This window comes from Rana temporaria, chromosome 2, assembly GCF_905171775.1.
Source record: "Rana temporaria chromosome 2, aRanTem1.1, whole genome shotgun sequence".
Taxonomy (NCBI): domain Eukaryota; kingdom Metazoa; phylum Chordata; class Amphibia; order Anura; family Ranidae; genus Rana; species Rana temporaria.
Genome location: NC_053490.1, coordinates 209,950,369 through 209,975,595, shown reverse-complemented (window position 1 = coordinate 209,975,595; position 25,227 = coordinate 209,950,369). Strand labels below are relative to the sequence as shown.

Here is a 25,227-nt window from a genome sequence, read left to right as displayed (position 1 = left end):
CAACAACAGGTGTATTTTAGACAAAGCATATTACTAACAAATATGATTGAAATGAATGCATTTTGGGTTTAATTTTATGGTTTGTCTAATATACAAAACATTAAGCTTCTTGCCCCCCACTGCAGACAAAGCATGCGACACTGAGAAATTAAGCTGGAATCAATGAACGTAGTTCACACCATGTTGCTGCAGTGCAGCATGTCCAATTAACGGTACACACCACTTTCCAATGATAATAGCACATCCTAAGGATTACAGAAACACATTCAATGCACTCCACTAAAAAGGATTACCCCAAAGAAAAAAACTCTTCTTTTTACCTTCAAAGCTGGGTTATCCCCAAAAAAATCTACACGCCAACCCCCACAAATTCAGGTTTGCCCAGCTGTGATTTGCCTATCTGCAGCTGAAAACTGGGTCCAACACATGCATCTCTGTGATGTCATTGGGGGCCGGCTGTCACTTCCAGATTCAGGAAGACAGCCCTCTGATGAGGCACCTTCAGGTACACACCCCTACCAGCTGCTATATTAAAGTCAATGCCTCCTGAGATATGAGACATGCATATTTCAGGAGGCTTCAGGGGGATGCCATTCATCCTTAGATGAGAAGGGGGGGTTCCACTAGAATAAAGTGCATTAAGATGAGGAGCCACTTTAATGAGTTAAAAGCAGTTCTACATCAAGAAGCCTGTCTACCCTTTGCTAGGAATACTAGACAGGCACCATGCCACACAAAATGGCACTGTCAGGAGTCTAAAAGGACTCATCAGCACATCACTGTGGAAACTGAACTTTAAAACATGTTTGCTAGCTTAGAGAAGTACAGCCAAAAGCTTGTTTGGCTGTACTTCTCCAGTGGATCACAGGAGTGCAGTTCATTCTGCACTTTGTAACCCGTTTTCAGCAGACAGCGGGCTGAAGCTCACTGTCTGCGGACGTCACAGGGCTGGTCCCAGGCTGTGCCAAGATTGCAACAATATGGTTGGGATCTATCCACAACCCTAGACCAGCACCTGACTCAGCCGTTCCCACCCCCTCCACAGCTGAGCACTGCAGTGAGCGAGGAGGTGGCAGAGGAGACAACGACGACTGGCAGTCATCGGCTCTCTGCTAATAGAGCTGTGAGAACAGAGCGAATGGTGGTGTTTGATCGCTCAGTTCTCAGCCTTCCAGCAGGGGATCCATGCTGCATCCACCTAGGGAAGTATGATTCTAAAAAAAAAAAAATCCCATTCTTTTCTTTTTTAATTCCAGTGTTTTTAATACCAAACACATGCACTAAACATATCCCATTACTAAATGTGTCATGCGGTACTCAACCCAAACTAAGGAGAACCTGGCAGAACTTCCAAATGCTTTGCAATTCTAGCACATTTCCAGTCTGCACCATCAGGTTGTCGTACACTCAGCAGAGCACTATTCCACAATCAAACATTCACTTTTGGGGTAAAAATCCACTATTTGTATAGTGTGAATGAGTCCTACAGTTAACACATCCTCTAAAAAAATAAATCCCTTTTCAGTCCATTAAAGGGGAAAGAAAAAAAAAAAAAAAAAAAAAAAACTTAGCTTATATAACAGAGGTAGGAATTAATAAAACGGAGAACTTTGAAAGGGCATCATAATGATTAAGGTGGAGATGAGCAAGAGGACCACCAGCCAAAAACTATTTTTGATCAGTGTCAGAAATAAAGTAGAAGTACAGCCAAAGCTCATTTGGCTGTACCCTCTGTGCACAGGGCCGCCATTAGGAATCATGGGTCCCCCCCGTATATCCTTGCGCTCCTGTGATCCATAGGAGAAGCCCGCCCTAAAAGCTCAAGCTTGACTTCTCCTTTAACACTTCTGCACTCAATCCAAAACTAAAATAACACTTTTGACTTAAATTGGCTATTGAAGGATACGTTCACCTTTCATAACATGTTACACCCCTATTCAGGGTGTAGAATGTAACATATATGTTACTAAATTGGCAGCCCGACACCCTTCTGTGACACTGGGCAGGTGATCTTCTCCCCACACCCATTGTCACAATTTAAAAAGAGCATGGCTCTGCCCTCCATTTGCATAGTCCATTCACAGAATCCTGCGAATGCGAAAACAACTACCGACACCCATGAACGCTCTAGCAGTTCACTGATGCCATTCACCAACTGCCTGACCTATAAGAATACTTAGCATCTAACAATTTCTGGTACATTGAAGGCCTGGTGCACCTCTATACCTACTGGTTCCATATGTTCGGAAACCAGGCTTTTAAAACATACCTGGATGTTGAAGGTTCTTCTGCAATGGTAGCGCTCAAAAAATAAATAAATAAATCTGGTGACACAGGACAGTACAGGTAAGAATGGAAGTGGCTGTAAACCCTTACATATATCCAGTGAAGGGGCCATTCTGAGGTGATACACAGAAACATGTCTTCCTATAGAAGTTGTACCCGTTTATCTGCTTTTAATCAGATAAAAAAAAAAGAAAGCTGAAGATCCACTCTGCAGAGCTCAGTGAGGAGAGCTCAGAGCTGATTGGAGGAAAGGGACAAAGCTACAGGGCTGAGGCTGTGAATCAGCTGGAGATCCCTCCTGTCACCTTCTTTCTCTTGGCGTCAGGCAGTGTTATATTTTAGTCTACGAAAATATTTAAAAATGTGACTAAAATCAAAATGTCATTTTAGTCAAAAGACTGACTAAAACTAAATCCAAAATTGACATCAAAATTAACACTACTCTGCTGGTCATTTCTAAATCGGCAACACAATTCCATCAAGAGCCTATAATAATAGCACATTAAAGTGTAAACATGTATTGTACTACAGCATAGGGATAAGTACGGGGGGCATCTACTAAGCTGCTGAAAGAGAAAAAAAATTAAGAAAATGTCTTGTCTTATATTTTTTCTTAATATTTAATGTTGGTAGTATATTCAGGTAATATGTGTATTGGCATTACAGCCAATAGAGTTTACAGTTTTTTGTATTTTAAAAGTTGCACTTCTGTTTGTGAAAAAGCAATATGTTTGTTTATGAAACTTGGTTTTAATTATAAAGAAAATATATATTTTATACATACACACACACACACGACTTAAAGCGGATCTCCCATGCAATTTTTTTTTTTTTATTGTAATTACATACCTAATTGCAGGGCTTAAATCAACTTACTTATCTCCTCTCTAACGTCCGCTCCTCTCGCTTTGTGTGTTGAATAAACACTTATATTCCTCCGTTGCCATTTTTACTGTGGGCATTACGGGGAGGGACTTCCTGGTTGCGGTGATGCTGTGGTCCCAGCATCCACCGCTCGATCTCGCGCACACGCGGAGCAGCGTCTGCGTTGCCATAACAATGGCAGGCGAAATCGCGCAATGTTTCAGGCCAAAATATGATCACAAGAGAGCTATGACACAAGCTCCTAGAAGCTTCCTAGAAGACACTGCGCGGTCCCGGAAATAAAGAAAACCCCGAGATAAACCCGAAGGCTGCAGACCGGAAGACGAACGAATACATCAGGTACTGTACATTATTATTAAACAAAAATATCCATTTGTGCATTGTTTTATAGCAGTAGTATTATTGCGATTTTCTTTAAATTCGGGTGGAGCTCCGCTTTAATCTGTGTCTGTAGTGCATGTTCAAACCTTAAAGCAGAGGTTCACCCTAAATTTTGACTTTGGCTCCAGTAAACCTACAGGCATAGACAATAACTAGTGACAAAAAGAGAAAATACCGCGCTTACACACTTAAAATAACTAACTTAGCTGCAACACGGCAGTGTCATACAAACACAAATCAAGTAAGGAACAGAAAAAATGTTGCGCTATTAATAAAAATTAAACTAAACAAACAGTTTATATCAGAAAAATTGATGGAAATAATATGAATTTGCAAAGACCCCTAGTTTATAGAGGAATAAAACAAATAGCTGACAAAAGAGTCTTTGTGTCAATCAAACATCATTGCAAGCAAGTTCTTCAGTGTTGAATAAATTGTTGATAACATATGTGATGACCGACACCACTAAATAAAAAGGTGGAGGCTTACCGGATGGCAAGCAATGACAAGCTTGCGGCTGCAAACCCCAGCCAGGGCCTTTTGATGATCCTCGCAGGGGGATGACAAGAGGATGGATGTTGAAGCTTCCCGCTCCCAGAGCCACAAGATCACAGCGTGTCACACAAAAAAAAAAAAAAAAAAAAAAAGGGGAACTAGATGGTGAAGTACAGCAGGACCAGCGCATATAAGGTATTCGTGACTCAAGGGACCACCACCACCAAATCACCCTATACTTGAGAGGCTTACCAGAACGTAGGCAGTATGAGCATGTGGCTAAACCCCTAGCCAGGGCCTTTAGAATCCCACGCGGTGATATATCTAACGGGTCCTCCGATATATTAAGGACAGTGGGTGCATAGAAAAAATGATAATGCCCACATGGTGAAGTATGTAAATTCAGAGGTTTAATAAAAAAAGTTATACACTTACAATTAAAAGCAGAAATAGATAGAAGCCGGCCGGCTCTAACAAACGCCCGTCCACACGGAACGAAAAAACGTCTTGCGTCAGCACGCTACCTTCCCGACGCACGTTTCGTCAAAAGTTGACGTCATCTGGGGCACGGGCGACGTGCTGACACTACACATATAAATAGGCTAAAACCAAGCCTCGATCTGAGTCACGGGCTAAGTGACCGCCCATGGAGGCCATGCTGGAACGCAAAACAAAAGCAAAACCAAGAAAGGTTTTTGCATAACACAAGCTTGATGGCCATCTTGTGGTGAAATAAGTGAATAGCGGTCTAGGTCCAATGTGTAAAAAACACATTGAGCTATACCGGTTAAATACAAAGTTGTATTAAATGGGGAAAATATATCATCCTAAGTGAAAAACTTTTGTGATTATTCTCTGGTGATCCAAAGAAAAAAGCAGCCATTAAAAATATATATAAAAAATATATATAAATATAAAAATATGTTAGTGAAAACATGTGAAAAAATACATAAAAATAAAAATAAGATTGAAAATAATAAAAATATAAATGGTGATGGTATCAAAATTCGGCTTGGAAAATTAAAATAGCCAAATATTATATAAAAAATGTGAATAAGATGCATTAATTAGATGCAATAAGTAGTGCATAAATATAAATTGTGATAAAAGACATAAAAAATGTGCTATGAGTGCACGAGCTCCAAGAAAAATTAGGTAACAAATATGAATGAAATATAAAAAATATATATATAGTGTAAATATATATAGAATTATGATACAATGGTGTATTGTGAAGAATATACCAAATAAAAATGGATCTTAATGGATACAAATTATACTGTAAGGTAAACACTGATGTGAACCATCAGTGAATACCGTAACCATCTCTGGTCAAGTGTATAAAATGTTATGTGAAATAAAATAGGGGAAAAAAACAGGGGGGGGGGGGGGAAATAAAACTCCCAAAAGGCCAACATGTAGATCACCCCGTCACTCAGATCGAGTTCACAAATGACAGGATAAACCAAACAGAATAAACTATAATAAAAACAATAAAAATATTCTATTTAGGAATTGTCAATAAAGGCATTAACATCAACCTTTTTTATTTTTTTTTTGTGTGACACGCTGTGATCTTGTGGCTCTGGGAGCGGGAAGCTTCAACATCCATCCTCTTGTCATCCCCCTGCGAGGATCATCAAAAGGCCCTGGCTGGGGTTTGCAGCCGCAAGCTTGTCATTGCTTGCCATCCGGTAAGCCTCCACCTTTTTATTTAGTGGTGTCGGTCATCACATATGTTATCAACAATTTATTCAACACTGAAGAACTTGCTTGCAATGATGTTTGATTGACACAAAGACTCTTTTGTCAGCTATTTGTTTTATTCCTCTATAAACTAGGGGTCTTTGCAAATTCATAGACAATAACTAATCCGTTGTTTTGTTTTTTTTAATCGCGATCCTTACCCGAGTACTGCAGCAGTTTCTCTCCTGTCCATCACTATTCCTCGCAGGAGTGGGCGTTCCTAATCACAGGCTGTGATTGACATGCTTCCGACCGGCGCATACTGCGCGTCACGAGTTGCCGAAAGAAGCCGAACGTCTGTGCGGCTCTATACGGCGCATGCGCACCGACGTTCGGATTCTTTCGGCAACTCGTGACGCGCAGTATGCGACGGTCGGAAACACGTCAATCACAGACTGTGATTAGAAACGCCCACTCCCGAGGGAAAGCCGGGGGTGAAAATAGCCGTATAATGGTATGTACGAAAAAAAAAAAAAAAAAAAAAAAACAACAACAGCATACTGTCGGTCTCATAGGCCGGCTCCATGTATTGTTAGAATTTTTTTTAGGGTGAACCCCCGCTTTAATACCATAAATTCCATGTTCGATTTTTATTCCAGGAGCATATAAATTAGTTTGAAAATTCTAGAGAAAATGTTTAAATAATGCATTACAATTTTAACAAAACTCATTAGATTTCAGTCCACTAAAAACGTATCGGAGATTTTAGTGCACTAAAAACGTATCGGAGATTCATATTGGCCTAAACCAGGGATATGCAATTAGCGGACCTCCAGATGTTGCAAAACTACAAATCCCATCATGCCTCTGCCTCTGGGTGTCATGCTCGTGGATGTCAGAGCCTTTCTATGCCTCATGGGATTTGTAGTTCTGCAACAGCTGGAGGTCCGCTAATTGCATATCCCCGGCCTAAACCGATGAATAAATTAGCTGTCCTGGAAGGTGGGGGGGGGGATATATATAAATAAATATTTTTTTTAAACATTTTTGTTTGTTTATAGTGCAAGAAATAAAAACTGCAGAGGTGATCAAGTACCACCAAAAGAAAGTTCCATTTGTGAGAAAAAAACAAAAAGGACATCAATTTTGTTTGGGTGCAACGTCACACGACCGCACAATTGTCAGTTAAAGCAACGCAGTGCCATATTGCAGGGGGTAAATACTTCTGGGGTTGAAATGGTTAACACTGGTGTAAGGAAAAGTTGTCAGAAGAGATTTATGCTGATAGAGAAAGGAAGCAGCAGACAGAAATTACTCCTTGTGCTCTGGATTGGGACAAGTATACACACTATACAGGGATATGCTTTGTTCATATTTCATATCTGAGGTTTACAACCACTTTGAATCTTTTCCTCTTGCTGCCTACATAATACATATGTACGGCAAAGAGGGGGGGGGGGCTTTGATGCCCTCATGCCATACGTGTCAATGGGCATCAGAGCTTTCTGTGTTGAGAGTGCATTCACAGTACAGTGACTGAGCTGTCAAAAACAGTCTCTACAAATGTTTTGGAGCTAGTAGGACTAGCTTCCAATCATGTGACCACTGTGACAGTCAAAGTGGTTTTGTGATCGATCCGCTGGGCCTTCTCACCCCCTGGATGTAAAGATCCCACAAAGGGACGCTGGGGCTTTTGAGAAAGGGGTCAATAAGCTAGCACTTAATTTCCAGTTTACATACAAGTAACAGAGCAGTTTTACGGAAACCCTTATAATAACTGACACCTTGCCCATTCAGGACAAAGCAAGTGTTTCTGCAGAGGGCCACCCCCTGACCCAATGATACGTGACAGTGCTCAGGCTGTAAGGGTGACAGTCACATTACTGCTCCCCCTAACATCTGACATAAGGGGGGGTATACTAATACTTGATAGCAAGCTGTGGCAGGGCAACACTGGCAAAGGGACAGTTGGCCAGTTGGACGGAGGGGGGGCAACCTTCACAATGACACAGTCACCTTAATTGGCAAAATGACAGCATCTCTAAACTCTTTCAGGGCCAGTTCACATCACATGCAGTCCAGTGCATTTTTTCTGCATCAAAAATGCATGGAAAGTAGCTTATATGGTTTTCAATAGCATAGTTCACACCAGTGCGATCAGATCCAGAAAAAAAAAAAGTGGAACGTGTTAAAACGCATAAAGAATGCACTGGAAGGCATTCAAAAAAAAAATGTACATTGAAAACGGATCTGGAATCGCATCAAAAATAGGAATGCAACGGAATGGGTCAAAAATGTGCATGCAGAAACACATCTGGAACGGTTCTGGAGTGCGTTTTTGTGGTGGCCCTCAATTAGAACCTATACAACACAATCAGTGCTGCTCTATGTTGCACTGCAACACAAATAAATGATCAGCTCAGCATCAACCCATGTACTCCATGGTGCATACAAAGCTGCCAATGAGAAATCTGCTTTAGTTGTCCCTTCTCCTCCAAACTCTGAAAATCTCAGATCTCTTCGGTAGTGTGAATGATTGCAAGGTTAGCTGAGCCCCTCATTTCAGTCTAAGGTGTGCATTCATACCCCTCTATTGTCCCAAGATGGTAAACAGTGACAACTCTAAAGCGCAGGTCTGCCCACCGCTACAAAAATTAAGTCAGCAGCTACACATACTGCAGCTGCTGACTTTTAATAAATGGACACTTACCTGTCCTGGAGCCCAGCGATGTCGGCACCGCAGCTGATGTTTCCATCGGATGTCGCCGCCATAGCCAGTAAGGGAACCAGGCAGCAAAGCAATACAGCTTCAGACCGGGTCCCTACTGCAGATGCGTGAGGCACCTCTGCACTCTCCTACTGGCCCAGGGGCGAGGGTAGGAGGAGGGAGCAGAGCAGTAATGTCGAGGGCCGCAACTTGCGGAAGTGGGGACAGGATACCTGTCAAAGAAAGGTACCCGCCCCAACCCCCCAGGTGCCAAATGTGGCACTGGAGGGAGTGGGGATGAGGAGACAAATTAGCAGAAATTCCAATTTTGGGTGGAACTCCGCTTTAAGTACAGAAAGGGGAATTTACTAAGATTGGAAGAGATGTGCATGGCAACCAGTCAGCTTTCATTTTCAGAACTTAAAGCGGAGCTCTGCCCAAAAGGGGAAGCTTCACTTGTGTGCCTCCCCCTCGCTGCCACATTTGGTACCTTTGGGGGGGGGGGTGCGTACTCGCTCCCACTTCCCACCCAGTTTATTGCAGTGAAGTGAGCTGAAAGTTCGTCCCCTTCTCTTCTGCCAATGAGTGTCCCCCTGGCGGATAATGTCCCCACATCGCTTGCGCAGTACGAACCACAATGGGGCCGACGGAAATAGCCGAAGCTAAATAGCCGAGTCAGCTGAACACGGTGCTTGCGCAATGAGGAGAATATTGTGACAGACGCTGGCGCACGCTCCCGATGCTCGTGCTACTCTGCAAGGGGGCGGGTGCATTACTGTTATATTATCTAGGGGGCGGATAGCTACAGAAGAGGCCGAGTTTTATATTGATGTGCAAAGCTGATATCTTGTCCGTACCCGCCATTCAACATTGCAAATCCGACCCCTCATTTGTTTAAACACGCCCCCACAAAGACGTGTAGTATATTGGTAAAATCACAGCTATCAGCACAAGTTATCAGCTCTGCACATCAATACAAAACTCAGCCTCTTCTGTAGCTATCCTCCCCTTAGACGATATAACAGTAATGCACCCGCCCCTTGCAGAGTAGCACGAGCATCTGGAGCGTGCGCCAGCGTCTGTCACAATATCCTCGTCATTGCGCAGGCGCCGTGTTCAGCTGACTCTGAGCCATTTAGCTTTGGCTATTTCCATCGGCCCCATTGTAGTTCATACTGCGCAAGCGCTGCACAGTACAGGAGGGACATCATCCGCCGGGGGACCTTTTTCGGCAGGACACCTACCGGCTTTGATGCCGTAAGGCGTCACTGACAGTTTCAATTAGTCAAGATGGCGGCACCAGTGTCTGAGAACCGATTCAAAAATCGGACACCGCTGGATGTCTGGACAGGCAAAATGCCCTAATAGTATAAGTCAGCAGCCAAAGTATTTATAGCTGTGGGGGGGCTGGAACTCCTCTTTAACCAGCTAAAACTAGAAGCTGATTGGCTGCCATGTTTCTTTGCAAATTCTCAATGTATTTAGGACACATTCTCATCACACCCCACCCCCCTGATCAGGCAGCCAATGACAGTTCACCTACCAGAGATTATTCTTTACAAACTACTTTATATTAGCATTGCAATGCTGTTATCTGAGGAGTGGATGAAAAGTTTAGTGCAATAGAAATGAGTCTGGCAGTGACAACAATACATTTGTTATAACAGGGGCTCCAAGGATAGATAGATAGATAGATAGATATAGATATATATATATATATATATATATATATATATATATATATATATATATATATAAGGAGCTGAGGATTGGGACCCAAGTGAGGGCCAGTCACTGCAGATGAGGCCTATGAGCCCCCATGAGAGTAGTCCCCGCCCCCTCCCCAGGGCCCTGTCTGACCTGTGTCCCCCGGGACTGTTCTCCGGGCTGCTGCAGGGGCTGTGTCTCCTGTCCTCGGGCTCCGGGACTCCCTCTCTCTCCTGCCGCCTCCTCTGGTCCGGGGAACTCATGCGAGAACCCGGCACAATCAAACAAGCACACAACTAGTCCAGCAAGGTGGGCCCCCGGGCCATCCACACATCCAGGCTGCACCGATCTCCTATATGAATGAGTGCGGCACGGGGCAGACCTCCTACTACAAGGTGTCAGACGGACAGCAGTCTCGCTGGAGGGAGGTTACAGTCAGCTACAGCCGTGCGGGGCCTCACGACGTGTCAGACGGGAAGAGAACGAGAGCTGGCCGCTTCTTTCTGTTCTTGTCTTGTCACCCCGAGCCCAGCTCCGCCATCTTGCTACAAGACTCGGACCTCGGGCAGCGCAAACTAGGAGGACTGACAGGGAGGGCGGGGGTATCCCAGCATGCAATGCACCACTCAACCATAGACTTCTACCTCACTACACCATACCATCCGCTGCAGCCGACCAGAACAGGCGGCGGAAGTGCAGAGCGGCTCGTCTCTATGGTTTGGGTTGGGTGCAGACGGAACATGCGCAGAAGGAAATATTGGGTATGACAGCTTACCCTAAACCGCCACCCCTGTGGATGACGCTCAATGAGAATGCTGTTGGGGTTGTTAGGAAGCCTGATAATAAGGCTAGCTACAACCTTTCATTGGCTTGTATGGAACATGGAGGAGTTTACACCACGTCTTGTTCCAGTACTTATAGGGCTTGTTATTCAGTGCAAAGATGCAGCTTGTAATATCATACTGCATTGGGATTTACACACTGGGGCCATTGCCCATAGAAACCAATCAGCTTGTAGGCAGGTAGAATTTAATGCTGCCCAAGCTGGGAAGGTTAGTGTTAATTGTGTTTCCCAATTCTTTTCTTGGTGGGCTTCGCTGGGTCCTACCCACTGGTTAGGTGTATAATAACTAGATCCCAACCGCATTATAGATGAATGACGGCTACAGCGCAGCCACACATTGCCGGGAGGGGGTCATATGACGTCCTCCCATAAATGCACTTGTAGGCGTGATTGCCTTGTCCTCAGGACATAGCTGTTTACAGATCGGGGTAAAGAGCCAATCACAGCAGCTTTTTACCACGTGATCAGCTGTGTCCAATCACAGCTGACTACAATGTAAACACAAGCAGGTTATTGGCAATCCTTTCCCCACAGCATGAGGAGAGCTGATAACCGGCTTGTGTGAAAGGGACATGCACACTGGTAAGCAGGGCACTGCTTATCAGTGCAGTTTCAACAGTGCCCACCAGTGCTGCCAATCAATACCCACCAGTGCCCCCTATTAGTGCTGCAATGAGTGCCACCTTGCCAGTGCAGCCTCAGCACACAACCAGTGAAGGAGAAAAAAACCTGTTTGCAAAATTTTATAACAAAACTATGAAAAACGTTTTTTCTTTTAAAAAATGTTGTAAAAAAAGAAAAATCCCAGTGGTGATTAAAGCGGAGTTCCATCCGATTTTTAGTTTATTAAAAGGCCGCAGCTACAAAAAGTGTAGCTGCTGACTTTTAATAAACAGACACAGTCCAGCAATGCAGCCGTCGGGAGCCTCGCTTCTCTCCCCCTCCTCTCTACCGGCGCCATCATAGCAACTGTGGGCACTCGACCGTCATAGCTTTCGGCTTCACATCCGGGCACACACTGCGTGATTCGCGCTGTGCTTTGCTAGTGGCCAGGCAATCTTCTGGTACCTGTGGTGTGTCCCAGAAGATTGCAGGGAGGGAGGGGCTGCCTAGGTGGCCAAGAGCAGGAAGGAGAAAGTGAGATAGGAAGTCCCACTCTAAACCAGGTACCCCCCCCCCCCCAAAAAAAAAACGACATGCCAAATGTGGCATGTAAGGGGACGAGGAGTGCTTAAAGTGGAAGTTCCACTATTGGGTGGAACTCTGCTTTAAATACCACCAAAAGAAAGCTCTATTTGTGTGAAAAAAAATTATAACAATTTTATGTGGATACAGTGTTGCATGATCAAGCAATTTGTCATTCAAAGAGTGAAAATTGGCCTGGGCAGGAAGAGGATAAAAGTGCCCAGTGGGCAAGTGGATAAAGGGGACAGTGGTCCGTACACAAGAGCTCGATGGCTCATGCACACACAGGAAGCTGTTGGTACCATTGTTAGGCTTTGTCCTGCTGAAATGTTGAAAATGCAGAGTCCGGAATGACAACTAAAGCACATCTGACCTCAGGAACCTGCTACTGCCTGAAGGAGCTGCTGGGACTTGCAGTCCGCCCTGAAGATGCCAATCTTGGATACTACTGTCATGGACTCATCCAAAAATGGACTCTTACCTGTGCATCTATGCTGTGGCAGTCACAAGCCCGCATTAGGGACTAGGAAAAGACTGAAATGTATGTTTTACTGTCATGTTAACTTATTCTTCAGTAAAGATTTTGAAACGTTGCCTGGTCTGAAGTTACAAAAGGAGTGTCATGCAAGTAACCAGCACACATTGTATACAGCCCAGGTCACTATGCACATTGGGGTAGCAAGACAGCGGTACAAGAGTTAAAGAAGAGGTCCGCCCACCCCTGCAAAAATGTAAAGCCAGCAGCTGCTGACTTTTAACAATAGGACATTTACCTGTCCTGGAGTCCAGCGATGTCGGTGTAATGTTTCCATCAGCTGTCGGGTGCTGCCGCCACCATTGCGGGTATGGGTACCCAGCCGTGCAGAATTACAGCTTCACGCCAAGTCCCTACTGCGCATGGCACTGATGCGCTCTCCTACTGGCCCGGCGGCGGGGGAAGGAGGAGGGAGCCTTGTCGCTGATGTAATTCGGGGGAGACAAATGCATACCTCCCAACTTTTTGAGATGGTCACGAGGGACACCTATCAGCAGAAGAATTGTACAAAAAAAATCAAGACTGGTTAAACCCACAGGTGCTTTTTTACCACTACTATTCCTTCATATTGGCTTTTGGAATTTACTAATGCAGCAATTTAGGATTTGGATGAAAGGTTTAGCACTGGGGAACACTTTTTGATAGATAAATAGTGCATTTTATATACAACTATATAGATCAGACCAAAATGAGGAGGAATGAGGAACAGAGGGACATTGTTCCAAATCAGGGACAGTCCCTCGAAATCAGGGACAGTTGGGAGCTATGCAAATGAGCGGAAGTTCCACTTGTGGGTGGAACTCTGCTTTAATACAGTGTGAAGATACAGTGGTTGCCAAGGTCAACAAAGATCTCTCTAGCAGCCTGTCTTAAAGTGGTTGTAAACACTTATTTTTCACTTTAACCTACAGGTAAGCCTATAATAAGGCTTACCTGTAGGTATAAAGAATATCTCCTAAACCTGTTTGGTTTAGGAGATATTCCCCTTGCAATGCGCCGCTGATTGCAGCGGCGCATGTGCAGGGGGAATCCACGGCGAAAGGACCGGCAGCCGCCGGACCTTGCCGATTTTAAATCTCCCGCGCGCACGCGCGGGAGTGACGTCATCGCCGCTCCAGCCAATCACAGCGCTGGAGCGGCGATACCCGGAAGACACGCCGGAGCAAGATGACATCTCACTCAGCGTGGACCAGGTAAGTGTTGTTCACCTCGTTCCGAGGTAAGTATTTCATAATCAGCTATTATGCGGTGCATACTAGCTGATTATGCCTTTTGCCTTGCAGGTTTAAAAAAAATATATATATATGCGGTTTACAACCGCTTTAAAGTGGATGTAAACCCATTGATGTCACAATGTAGAGAATAAGATTTCCTACCATCTGTGCCCAGTCTTGCCACACAGAGTTAATCCAGCTCTGAGCAATCCTCTTTTATTGTTCAGTGAAAATTAACAGACTTCCAGATAAAAACCTGTCTAAATAAAAAGTCCTTTCCGTCCCCTTGCTTCGAGTGACATACATTACCTCTCACAATGAACTGCGGATCACCCCCCATATTATGATAAACATCCAGAAATGTGCATGTGTCCAATCTAGTGCACAAGATATGTAAAAACCCTGTCACTCGAAGCGAGGGACAGAAAGGACTTTTTATTTAGACAGGTTTTTATCTGGAAGTCTGTTAATTTTCACTGAACAATAAAAGTGGATTGCTCAGAGCTTGATTAACTATGTGTGGCAAGACTGGGCACAGATGATAGGAAATCTTATTCTCTACATTGTGACATCAAACAAATAAATAACATTTTTTGGGTTTACATCCACTTTAAGCGTGTACATGTGCTAGATGGCCTGTTGCAGTGAGGGAGTTGTCGGCACATTCTCCATGAGCAGGTCCGTTTCCCATAGCAAAGGAAGCAGATCAGCACCGCAGAGGTCCCCAAGCTGTACACGGGTACGGAGTGGAAGAATTAAGTGCATGCATGGAGTCAGTGCTAGGTGCACGGCAGGGCTTCATACTGTTACTGGGAGTCAAGTAGTGGTGGTATGTTGGATAGGTGGAGAGGGCATTGGCTCTGTGTGTCCCTCCTGACTGTACAAGTGACCGTAGTGTGTAGCATGTGTAAGACAGTAACCCTTTTCAAAAGTGCCTAGAGTAGACCAAAATAACTCACCCCAGGGCAGGCCTCTCATGTGACCCTTGCTTGGCGGAGAAGGGAAGCATGGAGGACATAACTACTAGCCAATGACCCTTGTCCTACAAGCCTCTTACTTTTTCCACACAGCTTAGAAATGTAAAAGGTTAATAGCTGCGCTCCAGTTAAAGTGGTTCTAAAGCGAAACTAATCCCATCGATTTAACAGTTTCAAAAAACAGTAACATTCCCTGTCACATTTGCTTGTGCTTTCAACCAAACCATCAAATGGATGGTGTTGTAACTGATCTCATGTGCAGCATCATGGCAAGTTGCACTTCAAACAGTAGCTAAGATGGCAGCTTTCTTGGCTGAAAACAAATAGGAAGGTTTAGTTTCACTTTAAGGTTTGTATCACAATGTATTGTCTGCATTAAAGTGTAACTCCACTTTTGTTGAGAAAAGAACACCCCCCCCCCCCCCCCGGGTGATCTATGTACATTGCAGGGATTTTAACAGACTTTGTTGCAGATTCCTACCTTTTGTTATTCTGAAGAAAGCTATGTGTGTTTCTCTGTGCCCATGGGGAGAAGTGAGTCTAATGGGAGTGGTTCATAATTATTGATCGATTGTGGCAGGCAGCTGCAGGGCATTAATGAGGAAAGCTGCTGGGCCTGCATCCCTTTAGATGTGATTTCCAATTGGCAGTATCTCACCAAAAATTTAATTTTTCTTCCAGGGGAGGCCTGAAATCTGACTGGTATCTTAGTGTACCTGGGGAAAACGGTGAGCCAATCACACAAGCAGGAAATTATGTTTCTGAGGGAAGTTCTGTGCACATTTCGGGTAGCCATATTGCATTGCATTTTCAGAAAATTACAGTAGCTGCAGATTGAGAAAGAAAGGTCATTTTTAATAGCGTTCAATCACAATGGCCCAGATTCTCAAACGAGATACGACGGCGTATCTCCAGAGAAATCAATCGACCCAGTTATTTCCTCAATGTAATCTAGGATACTATGCCAATACTCTTTTATTTTTGGGCACTCCCACTACAAGTGTATTGTTGTTCCCCTTTGTCCACACTCCCTCCAACACTGGGGGGGACCTATTTGGCTGAAATTGATTGATTCTCTCCGGAGTCAGGTGCCATCTTACAAGACACTTATAATTAGCTTCTATCGAAGTGATATCTGATGCATAGTGATATACTGCTCCTATCATTTTCTTTCGTCTAGCTTAATTGTAAGATCTTGTTCCCATTTTCCTATGAAGGGTAGGGCCCACTTCCCTCTAAGTCTGTTAATATATTGTACATTTGAGAGATTCCATGTTTCATAGGCGTTTTGATATTGCAAAGCTTTTCGATTGGGTTCAGTGTCTTCTCCTCTCTAATTGGTTGGGGGATTGTGCTTACTAAATGTTTAAGTTGAATATACTCCCATTCACTTACCAACTGCCACCCGTGCATTGTGCTCAATTCTACTCTTGTCCTTATTTTTCCTTGTGTCATTATATCTTTTAGTTTATCTTATAGCTTCCTCTATATACCTTCCCATTCGTGTCCCATTGCCTGGAACAAAAAAACGTGTTCCCGCCAATGGGATTAATGGGGAATTATATTCCCATTTTTCCCGTCGATATATTTTATCCCATACTTTAAATACAATTTTTGATAAATCATGTGTACCAGATCTGTGCACTCTATATTTCAGTGGAATCCAAATACTTTTCCTTAATTGTGTTGTGTACAATGTGTTCTCCATTTTTACCCATCTTTTTTTAGTATTTACATTTGCCCATTCAAATAGTCTTGCCATTATTACCACCGTATAATATTTTTTGATATCGGGGACCGCCAACCCACCTTTATTTTCTTTTCCTATACAGGAGCACATTACTTACTCTGGCTTTTTTATTCTGCCAAATATGCTTCAAAATAATTGTTTTCATAACTTTAAAAAAACATTGAGGCATCTCTATTGGGAGCATTTGGAATTTATATATAATTTTTGGTAGAATCACCATTTTTAATAAATGTATCCTTCCTATCCAAGAGATAGGTCTCCTCGATAGTTTTTTTATATCTATTTTCACTTCATTCAGTAGTGGAATATAGTTGGCACCATATATTTTCTCCAGAGTGGGGGTTAATTTAATTCCCAAATAAGTCAGTGCTTGTGTCTCCTAGGAAAACGGAAATTCCTGTTGTAACGCTATAGCTTATTTTTTCTCTATTCCTAAATTTAATATTATAGTTTTTGTAGGATTTATCTTAAATTTCGCAAGCTCACCATAGTCTTTTATTTATTTTATCATGTTTGGTAACGACAACCTTGGCTTGGTAATGTATAGAAGTATGTCGTCTGCATAGGCAACAACCTTATGCTCTTCTTCGCCCACTCTAACCCCTCCTATATCAACATTTTCCTTATTTTTTTCAACAATTGAACATCTTAAAAGCGGACGACACACTTCCATTCACTTTCACCCTTGCCGTCGGGTGTTTGTATACATTTTCGATCCATCTCATAAATTTTGGGCCCATCCCTATGCTACGTATTGTCTCCATCATAAACCCCCACTCTACTTTGTCAAATGCTTTCTCAGCATCAATTGACATGAACAAGACTGGGGGCCCATTCTTCTGTGTCCTCGCATTAGTAGCATTGTTCTCATGCTATTGTCCCTACCCTCCCTTCCTGGGACAAAGCCTGCTTAATCCACACTTGATCCCAGCTTTAGTGCCAATACTGATTTCACTTCTGGTAGACCCATCACCACAGGATTAGAGGGTAGGTAAACACTGACACTCACACGTGTTAACCTGGGAGCAGAGTTTATAAGGTGATAGGGAAGTGGTGCAAAAATTAGATTTGTGTACTTTAATTCATGAAGACACACAGAATTCAGAGATAATTGGGTTATGTTGTTGCCTATAAGACAATGTTTACACTGGCAAACAAAAAAAGAATGGTTGTCCTGAGATATACCCTCCCACTCCCAACAGTGGCACTCCCAACAGTGGCAAGGTCCCCCAGAAGTTCGACCCCCTCCTCCTTTCACCCATTTGTCAGGGACAGTGCTTAGTGGCAGGGAAAGTATCAGAACCTGTACTCACCGAGACCGAGATGCTGAGGGCGGCTCACCTTTGCGACCCTGTGCAGACCACTCCCTGGAGTTGGGACAGAGGAGGGACGGCACAAGGAGGCACCGGTGCCGGGAGCTGGCAGGAAGACTTAGTGCAGCTGACAGAAGCAGGGCAGGTGCAGAAGACTGAAGACAAGCGTTGGTCAGGCAGGAACTGGTAGGTGAGTCTGGTAGGGTCTACAGGAGATGAAGGCAAATCCGAGTCACAGGCCGAGGGTCAAGGGCAGGAGAGTTCAGAGGGAGTCCATGAGAGCAAGCCAAGGTCAAGGGGCAGGAGACAACAGCAATCCAGGTAACGTTAGCCAAAGGGTCAGAGGTTCCAGGTGAGAGGAGAGTCGTCAGGAATTCCGGGTCAAAACAGGCAGGTACGGCAACAGGTAAACACATAGGAGCTGAAGACAAGCCAGCAACTAGTTCAGGGGATGAGGCCAGTTTAAATAGGAGAGCCAGTCCTCTGATTGGCCACAGAGCTGTCACGTGCACGGCCGTGCGTGCGTCCACGCACACGGCGCGCCGCTGTACCGCGCATGAGCGCGCACATATTACGCCCGGACGTGCGCCCGTGCCCAGTCGCCCCGCGCATGCGCGGGAACTCAATGGACCCGGGAATGGAGCCCTGACAGAAAGATTCTAAAAGACAAATTTCTCACCGCTCCAGGTGAGCCCCGTGAGCAATCAAGGGCTGTTGAACTACCAAGGTGCTGACAATGCTGATGATAGCAAATAGAAAAACGAAAACTGTACAGCCGCACTCCAAAATAACTTAAAAAAGTTGTCTTTATTTTTCAACTGTACAAACACAGTCACTGCAACCAACAGAAAATGGCCGACGCGTTTCGCACACACAGTTAGTGCTTAGCCATGACTAAGCACTAACTGTAAGTGCGAAACCCGTCGGCCATCCTGTTTTCTTTTGGTTGCAGTGACTGTGTTTGTACAGTTGAAAAATAAAGACAACTTTTTTAAGTTATTTTGGAGTGCGGCTGTCCAGTTTTCGTTTTTCAATTTCGAAAGATTCTGAAAGAGTAGGCAAAGTGCAGAGATAAGCCTTCCTTCCTGGAAGCCCCCCCATTCCTGTACAAACTGGCCAGGCCACGTTCCTCTCCTCCAGACAGACACCATTGGCACCTATGAATTACTAGTCTGCTGTCACATTTCTGTTACAACTGGTGAGTGTTACTGGTTGGGTTGCCTTCCCGCTTTGTCTGCTTTGTATTGCTGGACTTCCGTTACAATATATTCTTGTTGCTGCAATTTGATGCCTTGTGTTTTCTGCCCGCTCCATCTCACTGCATCTACCCGCACTCTTATTTTGGAAACCCTTGTGACGCATTTGTTTATAATATGTAACATGCTTAAAAGTATACAGTATATGTAAAATTTTGCTTCCTTTTCAAAACAATAAAAAAATATTGGAAGAATTACACCTGGCTTAGAGAACAAAAGAAGTGGTATGGGCCAAGTATATATACACAAAATAAAAACAGATGCTGCCAATTAGACTTAGCATCAGAGTTGATCCTGAAAGTTGGGTGATGTTAGACTGGTACCACATCTCATGAATTCAGATGTCTCAAAGCAAGTTTAAAGATGTAATATATCTGTCAGTTCTGATTTCCAAGAAGTTTGAGGAAGAAAGATGCCAGATGTTGCTCCAATAGCTGTTTTTGCCTTATATTGGCTATTGCCAAAATTGGATTGCAGGGTCAGCATCTCTCCTTAGCACAGAATGGGGGGGGGCTAGAGATGGGAACCTAAAACAAAGTCTCTAAAAGTCTCTATCTCACAATGACCTACTAGCTAACAATGCTCTGAAATTAAAATGACAAATAATATTAATAAAGATTTGTGCATTTATTTATTCATTTTCTACCACCTGCTTCAGCTCTTTTAGCATACAATATACTTACCTACAACACTGATGTCTGGAGATTTTCATAGTGATGCACAACGTCTAGATGAAATTTCAAGGGCTTCCCTTGAAGTGGATGGGGACTGCCAGTATATATTAACATTTCATGCAGAGGCCATGCAGCACTAGGCACTGTGCACAGTGAAAATCTCCAGAATTGTTATTATTTTTTTTGTGCGAAAATGCTAGTGAGGATGTAAGTGGACTAAAACTATTTATCTTTTTTAAAAGGAACCAAATACAGCATTTTTGAGAAAAATAAATATACACAGTTGTATAAAATATTAAAAATGTATTAATAAATCAGATAAGCCTGGTTGTTTTTGTCCTACAGTGAGAATACAAAGTTTAGTATTTTAGACCACTGTGTAAAGGAGGGGAAAATGAGCAAGCCAGTGTTAGGAGAGCAGCCTTTGAAGACCTTTTTTTCTGTATGTCTAAGCAGCAAGTCTGATGAGATTATCTTTGAAGCACTCATTTTCTAATCCAGCACTGCCTGTGCCCTCTCAAAATCAATGCACAGCACAGGAAGTATATTTTAAGCAATATACAGTATGGCCTTTTCACCCATGTTTCTCCCAGGATCAAAGTGGCTCTATCACATGCAATGAGACTACATGTGAACCTTCAGTCATTGCCCCCCTTATGTTTACAGCACGGTTGGTGAGAGATGGAGCTTCCCTCTTTCCTTGTGTGAAGGATTGAGAGACACTGCTCATGTCGCCAGTTCTGCTTATAGACCTCAGAAGATTTGAAAGACTGGTCATGGTAAGTTGACAGCTTTTAATGATAATGGTAAACAGGACTAAAAGATTGAGTGAATCTCCCAAATGAGCACAGACAGCAATTAAAACATAGAAAGTCTGAGATACTCCTGTTTTAGCTTCCCCGATGCCTCTTATGTGTAGATCACCCTGTTTCTCTAATAGGGGCACAGGGTGAATGAGAACCCCACTATGGTCTGTGCTAGTCAGATTTAATGCGGTATATATTGTGTGTTGGCTGTAGTGTACTATAAAGCTTGCTGTGATGAGGTGGGGTGTGATTGCATTCTATTGTCTATTGTGGTAATTAAGGCCCAGATTCTCGTATCTCGGCGTAAAACTATGCGGGCGTAACATATCTCGTTAACGTTACGCCGCCGCAAGTTTTACGGGCAAGTGCTTGATTCACAAAGCACTTGCCTGTAAAGTTGCGGCGGCGTAGCGTAAATTCCCCGGCGCAAGCCCGCCTAATTCAAATGATCCGGGTAGGGGGCGTGGATCATTTAAATTAGGTGCGTTCCCGCGCCGAACGTACTGCGCATGCGCCGTCCCTAAAATTTCCCGACGTGCATTGCGCGAAATGACGTCTCAAGGACATCATTGGTTTCGACGTGAACGTAAATGGCGTCCAGCCCCATTCACGGACGACTTACGCAAACAACGTACATTTTTAAATTTCAACGAGGAACGACGGCCATACTTAACATTGGTTGCCCCTCATTAAGCAGGGGCAACTTTACGCATTGCAAAAGATACGGAAAACGTCGTTACTTCATTGCGTCGACTGCGCGTACGTTCGTGAATTTCGCATAAATAGCTAATTTGCATAGACGACGGGGAAAACGACGGAGGCGACACCTAGCGGCGGGAAAAAAAATTGCATTCAAGATCTGACAGCGTAAGAGCCTTGGGTCGTGTTCGCCGGATTGTGGAGTGTCGGTAACTGCCTTGTGTTCGGGAATGGTATATCCTAAATGGCTGTAACCCCTATCCCATTAGGGGTGCTGTTACAGTGTTCTATTCTATCTCCACTAGGGGTGCAACGGATCAAAAAACTCACGGTTCGGATCGTTCCTCGGATCAGGAGTCACGGATCGAATCATTTTTCGGATCAGCAAAAAAAAAATTGCAGCCTCACTGTGCCTCAAATTGCCGTTCACTGTGCCCCAAATTGCCGCCTCCCTGTGCCTCAAATTGCCGCCTCCCTGTGCCTCAAATTGCCGCCTCCCTGTGCCTCAAATTGCCGCCTCCCTGTGCCCCAAATTGCCGCCTCACTGTGCCCCAAATTGCCGCCTCACTGTGCCCCAAATTGCCGCCTCGCCAGGGTGGAAGAAGTGAGAGGGTAGCCAGCAGGGCTGGATTTCCTTTCCCTGCCACCCCAAGGCCAGGTTTTGCAATGCACCCCCTCCCCACCAACCGAACCACCCCCCCGGAGAATAGCAGTTGGATGGCAGGGGCGGCACGGTTAGTTCAAATATTTTTTGTTTCTTCTTTTTTTTTTATTACATTATCACTTTTTTTTTGTAGCTTGTCGTTTTTACTTTTTTAATTTTTGTATAATTTTCTTATTTTTAATATTATTTTTCTTCTTCTTTACTTTTTAATTACTTATTTTGTTATTAATTGAATTATTATTTCTTTTTACATTTAACTTTATTGCTATCACACAAGAGAAAACAATTCCCTGTGTCATAGCAATTGAAGGTGACAGGTTCTCTTTGTTAACCCTGTCAGCTCCAAAAACAGTCCTCACAGTTGAGATGGGAAGAGCACAGCTCACCCATCTCACTGTGTGCTATTTGCAGCAGGGACAGGAGACTTGGCAGCTGGGGGGAGGAGGAACGAACGGACGGAAGGCAGCTGGGGGGAGGGAGGGGGGGAACGGACGGCAGCTGGGGGGAACGGACTGACGGCAGCTGGGGGGAACGGACTGACGGCAGCTGGGGGGAGGGGGGTGTTATCAGAGCCAGCAGGGGGAAGTGTGGGGGGAACGGATGGACGGTAGCAGCACATTGTCTCTGCTAGAAACCAACTGAACTCACCGCCCGTATGTTTAAACGTCTCCACTCCTGCTCGTACACAGCCCCACCTCCTCTTAAGCCCACGTTGTAATAGACAAAACACATCAGCGTATTGGACACGCATTCTGTCTATCACAGCGTGGTTAGGAGCAGGCGGGCTGTGTGCAAACAGAGCGGAGACAATTTCAATGTGTTTTTGTACCGCTTTGCTCTGCAGTCCCGCGGCACGCCACGGATCACGTGTGTGCTGATCCGAAGTCGTGCGGATCACGGATCAATGACGATCCGTTGCACCCCTAATCTCCACCCTACCCAAAATAAAAGTTTTGCCTTTAGTTATACTTTAGGCATATTACATTTTTTTTACATTTTTACAGGGTGTGCAATGTGTACAAGTGAACCTGTGCTGACAGGGCCACTTTAACAAGATGCAAATTTTGGTATATAAAATCTTTTTTTCCCATACACAATCTACACATTATGGAAGACAGGAAAGATCAGTGCATTTTAAACTCAATAAATTGTGACTAACATATTGCACTTAGTTGTGTTCCCCTGTCTTCCCCTTACAGAGCCGGCTTTCTCTGAGGACAGCTGCCGCCTACCATCCTCCTATCATCCTTATCCCTTTCCTCCCCCACTTTGTTTAAAGGGTTGGTTATCACCACATATTAGAACATGGACTAAAGAATTGTGACTGTGTTTTTTTAGATCTATCCTCTGTCCATATTTATTTATTTATATATATAAATATTATGCACTAGTCTTTTGCGCTGACAGTTTACCTTATTGTTTCCATGTGTTATAGTGATCCTTCCTGTCTTCCATGTGTCATAGTGATCTTCCATGTGCTATAGTGATATTTTCTGTCTTCCATGTGCCATAGTGATCCTTCCTGTCTGCCATGTGTCATAGTGATCCTTCTTGTCTCCCATGTATCATACTGATTCTTCCTGTCTTCCATGTGCATTAGTTATATTTTCTGTCTTCCATGTGCCATATTGATCATTTCTGTCTTCCATGTGCCATGATGATCCATCCTGTCTTCCATGTGCCATACTGATCCATCCTGTCTTCCATGTGCCATACTGATCCTTCCTGTCTTCCATGTGTGATACTGATCCTTCCTGTTTTCCATGTGTCATACTGATCCTTCCTGTCTTTCATGTGTCACAGTGATCCTTCCTGTCTTCCATGTGTCACAGTGATCCTCCTTGTCTTCCATGTGTCACAATGATCCTTCCTGTCTTTCATGTGTCATAGTGCTCCTTCCTGTCTTTCATGTGTGGGCAAATTGCAAATATGCAGGCTTGTTTTATTGCAGAAGAGACACTGCATAAAGTACAGTTACCTGCCTATTCACAATTCTCTGTGGAATGCATACTGAGGTGCACACACGCAGTTCAATTTACATTATGGAACACTGCCAGTGTGCTAGATTGACTGCACTCCCATGCATGTGTAGCGGCCTGCTCATGTTGAACAGGCACTGCTTTAAATTTAGTGGGGGTCTAAGCTGCTATTTGGCTCAGACTAGTATGATTGATGGCAAATTTAGCCTCTGTTCCAGCCATGGCTGTGCTGAGAGTTCCACCATTGCCTGCCTGGGGGTGTCATTACCACCCCAGGCCAAGGGTGGCAGCAGCAAGGTCAGGGTGTTTTGGGTGTTCCCCTTGGCAGTGAATTGGTAGGAGTGGTTGCCCCGCTGTGCATGCTGGGGAGGGGTACTTAAGGGACAGACGCCATTGGTTCGAGCCTCGTGGCCCGCCTGGCCTGTGGTGCGTGTCCTGAATCCTGACTCCGGGACCACGTTGGTCCGGGGTCATGGCTTCGCCTGGTAGGCCCAGTAGTCAGACTGGGGCCTGCTTTTTGAAGAGGTGATCCTGCACTCTCCGTCCTGCGGGAGGAGGCCACTTGATGAAGGAAGCCATGGGAGGACCTATCACTGAGAGGCTTGATGGTGTTGCCTGTCGGGACTAAAATTCTACCAAAGTTAAGCTGGAGAGATCCGGGTGCTGAATCCTGTGGCAGGGGATTCTGGACCAAAAGTGTCTCCTCATAAAGGAAGGTCTGTGGCAGAGACTGTACTTTATTCCGTGTGCCATCCCAGCTGCTAGGCCAGTGAGAGGGACCTATCCGGGTGAGCAATAACCACTCTGGCTAGAGTGGCGACGAGAACTGTTTGCTGGAAGCAGGAGTGTTTCCTATTTGTGATTATGCGCCTGAACCTACCTCTCCTTCCACCCCTTGACTTATTTTCTTCTAAAGTTCTGCAAATAAATCCTAGAAAAAGAAGGGCATTGTGTGGAAATTGAAATTCTTCGGACTCTCTTTTTACCCTGGACAGCGAGAAGATAGAGGTAACGTGCCACCCAAAATTACTCAGCAGCTCCTCCGGGGGTAGTGCTACACATGCACAGGAGTGATGTCATCCCATGCTGGTCAATCAAAATGGCTGAAAACCAGCACCTGGAAGAACCCTGGGAGAAGATGCCAGCACCGGCAAGGGACCTCACGGGTGTCAGACCATTGAAAC

At 44.4% G+C, this 25,227-nt stretch overlaps 1 protein-coding gene across 1 annotated transcript in view; it reads right to left on the bottom strand.

Annotated features, from left to right (window-relative positions):
• The window catches only part of UBE3A (ubiquitin protein ligase E3A), a 54,554-nt gene extending 43,810 nt beyond the window's left edge, over positions 1-10,744 (bottom strand). Inside the window, exon 1 of the mRNA XM_040336330.1 lies at positions 10,301-10,744. Within this exon, the coding sequence (XP_040192264.1) occupies positions 10,301-10,410 (110 nt within the window). The 5' untranslated portion in view covers positions 10,411-10,744. The remainder of the gene's footprint in view (positions 1-10,300) is intronic.
• Between the last annotated feature and the right edge of the window lie 14,483 nt (positions 10,745-25,227).